Raw genomic sequence first — 12986 nt, forward strand, 5'->3', positions numbered from 1 at the left:
AGCAATGTTCTTGATTTTTTATAAATACATGTAAAAAGCTCAGGATCAGTGCATATATGCTGTAGTATATTTGCACTGAACATGCACATTGCACACTTTGATGATGCCTGTCCCATTTATACTATGATTAGAATATCCAAACACTTTATTATTTCTGGTCCCAGTAAATCGGTGACTATGTAATCATTGCACAGTCGTGCACCATACATTATACTCACATCTGTTATCACACCATGGGGCTCATGCAGACACGCAATCATGCATGTGTTCATACAGTACTTCACATGCTCCGTAGCTGAGTGCATAGCTCTACCAGCGATTCAGAGATGTATGCCACTGATCACATAGATGCGCGGAACTCTGCATATGGTATTTTCTCTGTGCATGCAGTGCAGTTGTACTGACGTTGCCTGCCGACTGGCAGGCAACTCTGAATCCGCGCCCATGTACATGTTCTGTTTTGTTCATCTAAGATTCCAGCACATACTGTTTACAAGTCACATGGGATCTTCTGGAATCTGCCATGATCACCTGAGAAATGATTGTGCTCATATCCTTTATATGTATATAAATGTGATACTGCTGTATAGCTTCTGTATTATGTAAATTTGAATGCCTGCATTTTGTATCTCTTGTCAGAGCTGTCGGAAAAACCTGTCTTCTGATTAGTTATACGACCAATGCATTCCCTGGTGAATACATCCCAACTGTGTGAGTACTAAGTCATTTGGTGGAATTCAAATGATATATCACGCCCAATCTCCTGTCTAAAACGATCCCCGTTATCGTGCATATCCCACTCATAGTAATCAGGTTTAGCTGTGTAAAGGGTCGGCTGCCTTGTGCTACAAGGGTAGCGAGCTGAAATAATGATACCGTGTCCCAGAGGGCAGAAACAGAACGGGTGTGGAAAGGGGTGAAAAGAATTGAATCCCGCCCTTTGTGTGCCAGACTATGGTTGGTGGGTTTGGTAATTGGGAACTGTACACATTAATCAGACATACAGTGAGCCAAGTATGGGCTGATGACAGCAGCGCCCCTGCTTCTGTATGCCCCAGAAATGGGGAGTTTGTGTAAATGAAGTGCCCACCGTCTTCTGGCAGGGCTACAAGTATTTCAACAATGCAGGGTAGTCTAGTGATCACCAAGTCATAGGTCATAACCTCTAACCGGCCACATCATTTGAAATGTAGGACTCTCTCCTGTATTGTATTGTATAAGGGTTTTTTTTGCAGTCCATGGGTTTTCTCCAGTGAACACTCAAGGTAAATACTAGCTAGAAGCTGACTGTTGCTATAGGCAACTTTTTGTCCACTTCTCCCATATTAAAACATCTCCACTGTGATCACCCGAGAATACTGTAACTTCTCAGGGGTCATATTATTTGAAAGAAAAACTACCCTTTAAGGTTTAAGGGTACCTCTGGCCTGTGGGTGCTAGGATGGGGAGAGATAGAACACTTCTAATACTTACTCCCATATTTCATGACTTGTCAATTTGTGTGCAGTATTTTGTGTGAAAGGGGTGGGGTAATGATATTCTATTGATGCCAGCAAGATGCCGCCACCTCCCCGCTCTCATTTGAACCCATGTAATTCCTAACACAAGTCCAACTTGTCCTTCACAGCAAAGGAGTTAAGTGGAAATGTCCTTGTGTTAATTGCATGTTGCTGTCTTATTGTATTTGCAGGGTAATATTCAGCATGCTGGCTGTTGGGATCCCGGTGCTCAGTATACCAACGTCGGAATCCCGACACCTGGCATACCGACACCTATTCTCCCTCTATTCTCCCTCTGTGTGTGCCCCCGAGGACCGAGTTTTAGAACCTCTGTGTTAGAGTATTAGGGTAAGGGTATTAAGGTTTGGGCATTAAGGATAAGGTATTAGGTTGGTTTAGTGGTTTGGGCTATGGGATTAGGGTCCTTCCATTTCTGACTGCAAAGCTTCCCCCATAAGTTATCAAGCTCTGGAAAACGAAGCCTATAATATCCTAGGGCTACTGTAACACAGATTTTCTAGAAAAGGGATCCTTCCTGTCTGCCCCTGTTGATGCATGCTCAGACTGACGTCTGTCTTTGGTTTCTGATTACATGAATATTATAATAGGAAAATTTGGGATCTGAAAAAATTGTTCTTTCAAATGAGGAGATAGGAAGGAGATTTAACATCTAGTGATATTCTTGTTATCACTTATTGCTTATCTTAAGTGGTGCTCCAAGCAATCCTCTACTGTCATTTTGTAAACACATGACGGTTAGGAGCTGATTGGTTGGAGCACCATTTAAGATTAGTAACAAGTGATAACAAGAATATCGCTCATTAAATCTGCCCCTTCAGATTCGTCCCCTCGTGGCCCGATACCACCCTGGGATTGCAAACAAAACTTTGCGAGTCCGGAGGTACCTCAAGGTCAACATACAGTTGCACTTACTTGCACCTATGATGAACTTGCGTGTAATTGGATTGACCCCCCTGTCTCCAAATTATGTCAAGACTTGTAGTGTAATAACAGCTGGAGGTTTAGCCTTGGTTGTCACTCATGTTTTCCTCCTTGTGTCCATACAGATTTGATAACTACTCCGCCAATGTAATGGTGGATGGAAAACCAGTCAATCTGGGTCTCTGGGATACTGCAGGTCAAGAAGATTACGACAGACTAAGACCCCTTTCTTACCCTCAGACGGTACGTGCGCCATTGTCACACCTGACTAAAACTCTCGTATGGATGGATGGCTTCTGTACAGTTCAGTCACTGACTACTGCACATTCATGAAAGTCTAATAGTTATTTCTGCTGCGGGGTACACTGGGTTCCACAGGAATAACATTGGGGTGTAGAATAGGATCTTGATCCGAGGCACCAACAGGCTAAAAGCTTTGACTGTTCCCAAGATGCTCAGCACCGCCTTCTCTATAACCCCGTCTCCAAGCACAGGAGCTCAGTTTGTAAGTTGGTGCCTGCAGTGCAGGACAGGAACAGGCAGCAGCCCTGAAAAGAGCTTTTTTTAAAGAAGTTAGAAGACTTCAAGGGCTGCAGCATAGGCGCTCACAGTGCTAGATGTCATTTTGATATCTCATGCTGCAGATCCATCACCTCCCCCGGCGGCGCTGTATACTCCCATGCTCTGGTTGCCGGGTACTTATAGCGGAGGGCTCCAGTTCTTCTGGTCAGGCACACACACTTACCAAAGCTCTCCGGGGACGCGTGGCCGCATCAAGGGAGGGGGTAAGAGGGTCCCCCAGGCGGGACCCGCTGTAAATCGCGATCTGGCGCGGCCTTTAGGAGGTGGGCCGCGCGCACTGGCGTGGACACTGTGTTGGTACAGGGACCCCACTAGACCACCAGGGCAAGGGCACAGGTCGGATTCTCTAAAAAATCCGTTTGCTAAGGCCCGCAATACCCGGTGGTGAAGTCCAGCAAGGGGATAAGGCTCTGACCTGTAGCCCCTCCCCCAGCGCCAGGGCACCATTTAGAGTAAATGTTCCCGCCCTGGAGCTGCATCTCTCTCTCTCCCGCACTCTCTGTCAGCGTTTGGGCGTCATTACACATGCTGAGCTGAGTCTGGGACTGCAAGGGCAAATCCTCCTCTGTAAAGCTGCCTGCCTGTCAGCGCTGTGCATTTTACAGGACACTTAAGTATTCTACATGTCTTTTGACAGTGTTAGTTAAGAAACAGTGCATTACTACAGGGCTATTTAGTACAAGTACCCTGTGATATACATCCAGTCTTTACTGTGCATTGATATATCTATAAGTCTGTATAGCTTTACTTAGTATTACTTAGTATTGCTGGTCCAGTGCAGTTTTATTGTTTGTTATAATTTCTGCATTGTATATGTGACTGTGTGTGTGTATATAGCTGCTGTGTGATATCTACTTCGTGTATCTCACTCATATTGCTATCCCTATATTCTGTACCCTGAGGGGGGCTAAGTGCGTCAGGGTTATTAGTTGATGTAGGCATTTTTACCGGATATACTTGTTTTGTATTTTTCTCTCTGATTTTCAGTCAAAATATACCTCCTGAATCCTCTGCTTGTGCTGTCACACTGCACAGGGGTTTCTTGGATAGGTATTATATCTGCTGATATTGGCCCTCATTCCGAGTTGTTCGCTCGCTAGCTGTTTTTAGCAGCCGTGCAAACGCTAAGCCGCGGCCCTCTGGGAGTGTATCTTAGCTTAGCAGAAGTGCGAACGAAAGGATCGCAGCACTGCTACAAAAAAAGATTGCGCAGTTTCTGAGCAGCTCGAGACTTACTCCTAGCTTGCGATCACTTCAGACTGTTTAGTTCCTGTTTTGACGTTACAAACACGCCCTGCGTTCGGCCAGCCACGCCTGCGTTTTTCCAGGCACGCCCACGTTTGTATCTGACATGCCTGCGTTTTTACACACACTCCCCGAAAACGGTCAGTTACCACCCAGAAATACCCACTTCCTGTCAATCACTCTGCGGCCAGCAGTGCGACTGAAAAGCGTCGCTAGACCTTGTGTGAAACTGCATCGGCTTTTATGAAAGTACGTCGCGCGTGCGCATTGAGCCGCATGCGTAGAAGTGCCGATTTTTAGCCTGATCGCTGCGAACAACGGCAGCTAGCGATCAACTCGGAATGACCCCCATTGTACTGTGTCGCCCGTGGTTTACGCTTTCATATCATGTCAGCTACAAGGGGCGATGATTCTGTGGCCGATCCCACAATATGCGATGGTGATGCCACAGATGCATTAGAGGAAAATATAGCAGCGGAGGCTTCAGGTTCTGGGGGTTCCTTACCCCCCAGTCAGTCTGTAGCAACGGTGGCACATTACGATCCGCCTTGGACTACTTTCTCTAATTTATTGACTACGCTGGTAACTAGACTTACGCCTCGTATGGGACCTCCTGTGCCTTTACAGCCACATATCGTTCCTTCAGTTAATCCGCCATGGGCAGAGCTCCTGTCCACTCAGTTACATCAATTGAATCATTCATTGACTAAACAAAAATCTAACCCTCGCCCGCCTAAGACCAATGGGTCCTCTAAGCGGGACATTACTTCCTCACAATCCACTCATGTTTCAGATACTTCGTCCGATGAGGATGGCGTGTATACTGATCCCTCAGGCACTGATCCAGATGCTTCTGATGGGAAGTCTGTTTCACAGGTGGATGTTCCTGACCTATTAGAGGCTATCAGGCTGATTCTTCAAATTGATGATGACCCAGAACCTGTTGTTGCCTCCAAGAAACCTGACAGATTCAAACGTCAGAAGGTTGCCAAATAAATTTTGCCTCATTCTGACCATTTGGTTGATATACGTCAGGAATCCTGGGAGAATCCAGGAAAGAAATGCACACCTCACAAGAAGATGCTTGCTCGCTACCCCCTCGCTGCGAAGTTAAGTAAAAATTGGGAAACGCCACCGCCGGTGGATTTGCAAGTCGCTCGGCTGGTGGTTTCCTCTGCTTTGCCTGTCACCACCGTTACTTCTCTGAAGGAACCGACGGATAAGCTTGTAGAGGGTTGCTTAAAGTCTGTTTTTACCCTTGCGGGAGCTGTGCAACGGCCCACTATTGCGGCTACTTGGGCTGCAGAAGCTATTGAAGCGTGGGCTCAGGAGGTGGAAGCAGAGCTGCCGTCCAATTTTTCTGATAATGCTAGACAATGTCTTTTGTATATTGTCACAGCCTCTCATTACATTAAGGAGGCAGCTTAAGATGCCGGTGTTCTGGTGGCCAGGGCTTCTACTACGTCCATTCTGGCTCGCCGGATTCTCTGGTTACGGTCCTAGTCTGTGGATCTGGACTCTAAGAAAACCTTGGAGGTGCTCCCCTTTAAGGGGAACATCCTTTTTGGTGAAGATCTTAGCAAGATTGTTGCTGATTTAGCTTCCGCTAAGACGGCCTGTCTACCTAGTACTTCTCCTTCGGCTCCGAAGGTTAAGAGTACTTCCTTTCGTTCCTTTCGACCTCCAGGTAAAGCAAAGGGTCAGGCGTACCCGAAACAGGCTCGCACTTCCAAAACCAATAAGCCCAAACCTAAACGTGCCTGGGCTGCCTGTCAGCCTGCTTCCAAATCAGACAAGCCTGCTGCATGACAGGACGGGCCTCCCTCTGGGGAATCCCAGGGTGGGAGGCCGACTTATACGGTTTACCCAAGTATGGTTGAAGAACACTTCAGACGCCTGGGTAAGGGAAGTCGTCACTCACGGATACGCCATATCCTTCAAGAAATGGCCCCCTCATCAATTTTGCCTGACAAACATCCCTTCGGATCAGGTAAAGGCAAAAACTCTTCATTTGGTGGTACAGTCCCTCCTGGACACAGGAGTGGTAGTGCCGGTGCCTCTGAATCAGAGAGGCAGGGGGTACTATTCACCGCTGTTCCTAGTCCAGAAACCGAATGGTTCCTCCCGGCCCATTCTCAACCTCAAGTCTTTGAACAAATTTGTGAGGGTCTCCAAGTTTCGTATGGAAACTCTTCGCTCTATTGTTCTGGCTTTGGAGCCCGGGAACTATATGGTATCCCTGGATATACATGATGCTTACCTCCATATTCCTATTGCCATGTCGCATCAGCAATATCAATTCCGGGCCTTACCTTTTGGATTGACCATGGCTCTGCGAGTCTTCACCAAGGTCATGGCGGTGATGACGGCCCTGCTCCGCCGTCAGGGTGTCAGGATCCTACCTTATCTGGACGACTTGTTGATCCTGACGAATTCCCCAGAAGTTCTCCTCCGTCATCTGGATCTGACGGTCCAGTTTCTGCAAGCCCACGGGTGGCTCATCAACTGGAAGAAATCTTCGCTAGTCCCTGCTCAGAGCATGGTGCACCTGGGGGCATTGTTGGACACTCACAATGAGCAGTTGTTCTTGTCACAGGAGAAGGTCCTGAACCTTCAGGACAGGATTCAATGCTTCCTCTCTCGCCCGCGAATGTCGATACACTAGGCGATGCCAGTACTAGGCCTCATGGTGTCGGCTTTCGACATGGTAGAGTATGCTCAATTTCATTCCCGCCCTCTCCAGAGTTTGATTCTTGCCAAGTGGGACGGCCTGCCTCACCGGATCAGGTCTCAAATGATCTCCTTGTCTCCGAGGGGTTCGTCTGTCACTGAGCTGGTGGCTACAGGACCAACGATTGAGCAGGGGTCGTCCCTTCTTGATCTCCAACTGGGTTCTCCTGACAACGGATGCCAGTCTGAGGGGTTGGGGCGCGGTGTTGGAGCAACACTCTCTTCAGGGTCGGTGGACCAGGGAGGAGTCTCTCCTCCCGATAAACATTCTGAAATTGCGGGCGGTGTTCAATGCTCTGAACCTGGCCCAACATCTGATACAGAACAGTCCTGTTCAAGTACAGTCGGACAACGCCACAACAGTGGCATACATAAATCATCAAGGCGGCACTCAAAGCCGCATGGCAATGTTGGAAGTGTCCAGGATTCTTCAGTGGTCGGAACGCCATCTGCCAGCCATATCGACAGTGTTCATTCCGGGGGTCCTCAACTGGGAAGCGGACTTCCTCAGTCGTCAGGACGTTCACGCCGGAGAGTGGAGCCTCCATCCAGAAGTATTTCAACTCTTAGTGGACAAGTGGGGCCTACCAGACGTAGACCTGATGGCGTCTCAACACAATCACAAGGTTCCGGTCTTCGGAGCAAGGACAAGGGATCCTCAAGCAGCGTTCGTGGACGAACTGGCAATTCCATGGAACTTTCGCCTGCCGTACGTGTTCCCTCCGGTGTTCCTCCTGCCCAGAGTAATAAGGAAGTTCAAGAAGGAGGAATCCTGCTTCTGATCGCTCCAGCGTGGCCCAGATGGCATTGGTTCTCAGACCTACAGGGTCTCTCGTTAGAGCGTCCTCTTCTACTTCCGCAATATTCCAACCTCCTCGTTCAGGGCCCTTGTGTATACCAGGATTTGTCTTGCTTTGACGGCGTGCCTCTTGAAGCTTAAGTTCTGAGGGCCAAAGGATTTTCTGAGGTGGTCATTCAAACTATGTTGAAGGCCCATATACCGGCTTCTGCTCGGATTTATCATAGGGTCTGGAACTCTTACTTTGCTTGGTGCGCATCTAACAATCATGACGCTTACAAGTTTAGTACGGCCAAGCTGTTGGCTTTCCTGCAACAGGTCCTGGACTTAGGCCTTCGTCTGCCCTCCCTCAAGAAAATTGCGACTCTGCCTGATGTTCATACATTCACTCAGGGTGTTTTACGGATTCAACCTCCCTATGTCCCACCTGTGGCTCCTTGGGATCTGTCGGTGGTTCTGGAGGCCTTGCATGAGTCTCCGTTTGAACCTCTTGAATCTGTGGACCTTACGTGGCTTACTCTTAAGGTCTTGTTTCTGCTGGCTATTGCCTCTGCCAGACGGGTTTCAGACTTGGGTGCCTTATCCTATCGGTCACCTTTTCTGATTTTTCACCGTGACCAGGTGGTTCTTAGGACGCGCCCTGGTTATCTACCTAAGGTGGTGTCTTCTTTCACCTTAACCAAGAGATTGTGGTTCCAGCCTTTATCTCTACTGACTTGTCCTCCAAAGAGCGCTCTTTGGATGTGGTACGTGCTCTCCGTATCTATGTGAAGAGGACAGCCTCCATTAGGAAGTCTGATTTTCTCTTCGTACTTTTTGGTTTTCACAAACGTGGCTGGCCTGCGAATAAGCAGACCCTGGCCAGACGGATTAGAATGGTGATTGCACAAGCTTATGTACACGCGTTGAGCCTGCACGCCACTGACGCCGCAATCGGATGAAATCCACGCTTCTTGGCACAATCTTTGGGAACCAGCACTTTAAACTGTGACCCACTTTCACTATCATAGCAGCTTTTGGACACCTGATTCAGCATACAAAGGACATCCCAGCTGATCTTACAAGGAGACTGCATTCTCCCAACAGGTCTTGTTGCTCCAGCAGTTGGACACTCTCTCAGTATTTAAAGGACATCCCAGCTGATGAAATTAAGGGACTGCTTTCTCCCACCAACAACACTGGTAAAAAGAATACTGACCTAGATCTAATTTCTACTATAGACTGTGTGTCCCAATATATTCCAAAGCCTTTTCCCTAGCCAAAGTGGAAAATTGGGCGATCAGTGGCTTCATTAGTATCTATCATTGGCACCTATAAAGTATGATGTGATTTTTTTTTTTATTGTTTTTATTATTTAATGTTTTTATTATATTAATGTGATATATCTATTATAACATGCCTAAATTGTCATTAACAAACAGCCAGCGCTGGTATACCCCTATATATTTGTATTTAATTTTTACACCGGGATCTAGACCATCCCAATACGAGCTGCTTTTGATAGCGCACCTGTACACACTTTTTTCTTTCCTTTATGTACAGGCTGGTCTTCCAGCTCCTGATACCATCAAAGCCCATTCTACTCGGTCTGTTGGACCTTCTTGGGCAGCCCGCCGTGGTGCGACCCTTGAGCAATTGTGCAGGGCGGCTACGTGGTCCTCAATGAACACGTTCATAAGGTTCTATGCCTTCAATACTTCCGCCTCCCAGGATGCTTCCTTTGGACACCGGGTTCTTGTGCCCGCTACAGTGTGTCCCCTCCCGTGAGGAACTGCTTTAGGACATCCCCGATGTTATCCCTGTGGAACCCAGTGTGCACCGCTGCAGAAAAGGAGATTTTGGTAAGACATTACCTTTGTTAAATCTCTTTCTGCGAGGTACACTGGGTTCCACAGGGCGCCCACCCTGACGCACTTAGCTTCTTTGAGTTTGTATGGCATTAGCCGCTGATACCTTCTCCTGACGTGAGAATGTGGTGTATGTGGCTACTAACGGCTGTCGTTTCTTTTACCTGCTACTGCAATGGACTGGTTAACAAAACTGAGCTCCTGTGCACGGAGGCGGGGTTATAGAGGAGGCGGCGCTGAGCATCTTGGGAACAGTCAAAGCTTTTAGCCTGTTAGTGCCTCGGCTCAAGATCCTACTCTACACCCCGATGTTATCCCAGTGTACCTCGCAGAAAGATATTTAACAAAGGTAAGTTCTTACAATAAATCTCCTTTTTAATGTAAGCAGCTGATTTTATCTCTGTCCTTATTATAAAGAGAACCAAGTCCAGTCTACAGTAACTAACATTCTATATACTGTACTTGATGTTTTATGGTGTAAATTCCTGCAACATTTCTGCCCAGCACCAAATTAATAGCACAATAGTCTAGGTCAGAGCATGAACCATGAAAAAGTCTCATGCTGCTCACTTCCTTGTGTTTAGGGCACATCATGCATTCTCCTATCAGAATAGGCCACACAGAGACACCTCCAAGGGACTGTCTGAGAGCAGGAGAGTCAGTGTGTGCCTGGGAGGTGCACTCACTGCAATAGTCTGCAGCTCTAAAGCTACAACCTACATATTTCCTGTATATTATAATCTCTAATGCATTATTTATCTGACGTCCTAGTGGATGCTGGGAACTCCGTAAGGACCATGGGGATTAGCGGCTCCGCAGGAGACTGGGCACAAAAGTAAAAGCTTTAGGACTACCTGGTGTGCACTGGCTCCTCCCCCTATGACCCTCCTCCAAGCCTCAGTTAGATTTTTGTGCCCGGCCGAGAAGGGTGCACACTAGGGGCTCTCCTGAGCTTCTTAGTGAAAGTTTTAGTTTTAGGTTTTTATTTTCGGTGAGACCTGCTGGCAACAGGCTCACTGCATCGAGGGACTAAGGGGAGAAGAAGCGAACTCACCTGAAGTGCAGAGTGGATTGGGCTTCTTAGGCTACTGGACACCATTAGCTCCAGAGGGACCGAACACGGGCCCAGCCTCGGAGCTCGGTCCCAGAGCCGCGCCGCCGGCCCCCTTACAGAGCCAGAAGCAAGAAGAGGTCCGGAAAAATCGGCGGCAGAAGACATCGGTCTTCAACAAGGTAGCGCACAGCACTGCAGCTGTGCGCCATTGTTACTCAGGCACACTTCACACTCCGGTCACTGAGGGTGCAGGGCGCTAGGGGGGGGCGCCCTGAGCAGCAATGTAAAACACCTTGGCTGGCATAAATACACCACATATAACCCCCAGGGCTATATGGATGTATTTTAACCCCTGCCAGAACTTACAAAAAAGCGGGAGAAAAGGCCGCAGAAAAGGGGGCGGAGCCTATCTCCTCAGCACACAGGCGCCATTTTCCATCACAGCTCCGCTGGATGGACGTCTCCCTGACTCTCCCCTGCAGTCCTGCACTAAAGAAAAGGGTAAAAAAGAGAGGGGGGGCACTAATTTGGCGCAGTTTTGATACTAACAGCAGCTATAAAGGAAAAGCACATTTTATAGTGGTATTCCTGTTTATATATAGCGCTCTGGTGTGTGCTGGCATACTCTCCCTCTGTCTCCCCAAAGGGCTAGTGGGGTCCTGTCCTCTATCAGAGCATTCCCTGTGTGTGTGCGGTGTGTCGGTACGATTGTGTCGACATGTTTGAGGGGGAAAATGAGATGGAGGCGGAGCAATTGCCTATTATACAGTTGTCACCCCCTGGGGAGTCGACACCTGAGTGGATGAGCTTATGGAAGGAATTGCGTGACAGTGTCAGCTCGTTACGACAGACAGTTGACGACATGAGACAGCCGGCTACTCAGCTTGTGCCTGTCCAAGGGTCTCAAACGCCATCAGGGGCTTTAAAACGCCCGTTACCTCAAATGACAGACACGGATACTGACTCCAGTGTTGACGATGATGAGACAAACGTGACTTCCACTAGGGCCACACGTTACATGATTGAAGCAATTAAAAATGTATTGCATATTTCTGATAATACAAGTACCACTAAAAAGGGTATTATGTTTGGTGAGAAAAAACTGCCTGTAGTTTTTCCTGTATCCGAGGAATTAAATGAAGTGTGTGATGAGGCGTGGGTTTCCCCCGATAAAAAACTGATAATTCCTAAAAGGTTATTGGCATCGTACCCTTTCCCGCCAGAGGATAGGGCACGTTGGGAAACACCCCCTAGGGTGGATAAAGCGCTCACACGTTTGTCAAAACAGGTAGCACTACCCTCTCCTGATACGGCCGCCCTAAAGGAACCTGCCGATAGAAAGCTGGAGAATATCCTAAAATGTATATACTCTCACACGGGTGTTATACTGCGACCAGCAATCGCCTCAGCCTGGATGTGCAGTGCGGGCCTCGCGTGGTCGGATTCCCTGACTGAAAATATTGATACCCTAGATAGGGACAGTATATTACTGACTATAGAGCATTTGAAGGATGCATTTCTATATATGCGTGATGCACAGAGGGATATTTGCCGACTGGCATCAAGAGTTAGCGCGCTGTCCATTTCTGCTAGAAGAGGTTTATGGACGCGACAGTGGTCAGGTGATGCGGATTCTAAAAGGCACATGGAAGTATTGCCTTATAAGGGGGAGGAGTTATTTGGGGTAGGTCTATCAGACCTGGTAGCCACGGCAACTGCTGGAAAACCAAAGGTGGACATGATGGCGTCCCGCCTCAACAAAAAACTGGACAGGTATTGCGCCAGGTCAAGGGACCCTCAGGCAATAGCTGTGGACGCTCTGGTAACACCGTGGGTGTACCAGTCAGTGTATGTGTTCCCTCCTCTGCCTCTCATACCCAAGGTACTGAGGATCATAAGAAGGAGAGGAGTAAGGACTATACTCGTGGCTCCGGATTGGCCAAGAAGGACTTGGTACCCGGAACTTCAAGAGATGCTCACAGAGAAGTGGCCTCTACCTCTAAGAAAGGACCTGCTTCAGCAGGGACCCTGTCTGTTCCAAGACTTACCGCTGCTGCGTTTGACGGCATGGCGGTTGAACGCCGGATCCTGAAGGAAAAAGGCATTCCGGATGAAGTCATCCCTACCCTGATCAAAGCCAGGAAGGATGTAACCGTGCAACATTATCACCGGATTTGGCGTAAATATGTTGCGTGGTGCGAGGCCAGGAAGGCCCCTACAGAGGTATTTCAACTGGGTCGTTTCCTACATTTCCTGCAAACAGGACTGTCTATGGGCCTAAAATTAGG

At 48.2% G+C, this 12986-nt stretch overlaps 1 protein-coding gene across 1 annotated transcript in view; it reads left to right on the forward strand.

Annotated features, from left to right (window-relative positions):
* RAC3 (Rac family small GTPase 3) overlaps window positions 1–12986 on the forward strand; it is a 39789-nt gene that overhangs the window by 1441 nt on the left and 25362 nt on the right. Inside the window, exons 2-3 of the mRNA XM_063961231.1 lie at window positions 640–711; window positions 2567–2684. Coding sequence (XP_063817301.1) covers window positions 640–711; window positions 2567–2684 — 190 coding nt within the window. The remainder of the gene's footprint in view (window positions 1–639; window positions 712–2566; window positions 2685–12986) is intronic.

This window comes from Pseudophryne corroboree, chromosome 3 (genome assembly GCF_028390025.1).
Source record: "Pseudophryne corroboree isolate aPseCor3 chromosome 3, aPseCor3.hap2, whole genome shotgun sequence".
Taxonomy (NCBI): Eukaryota; Metazoa; Chordata; class Amphibia; order Anura; family Myobatrachidae; genus Pseudophryne; species Pseudophryne corroboree.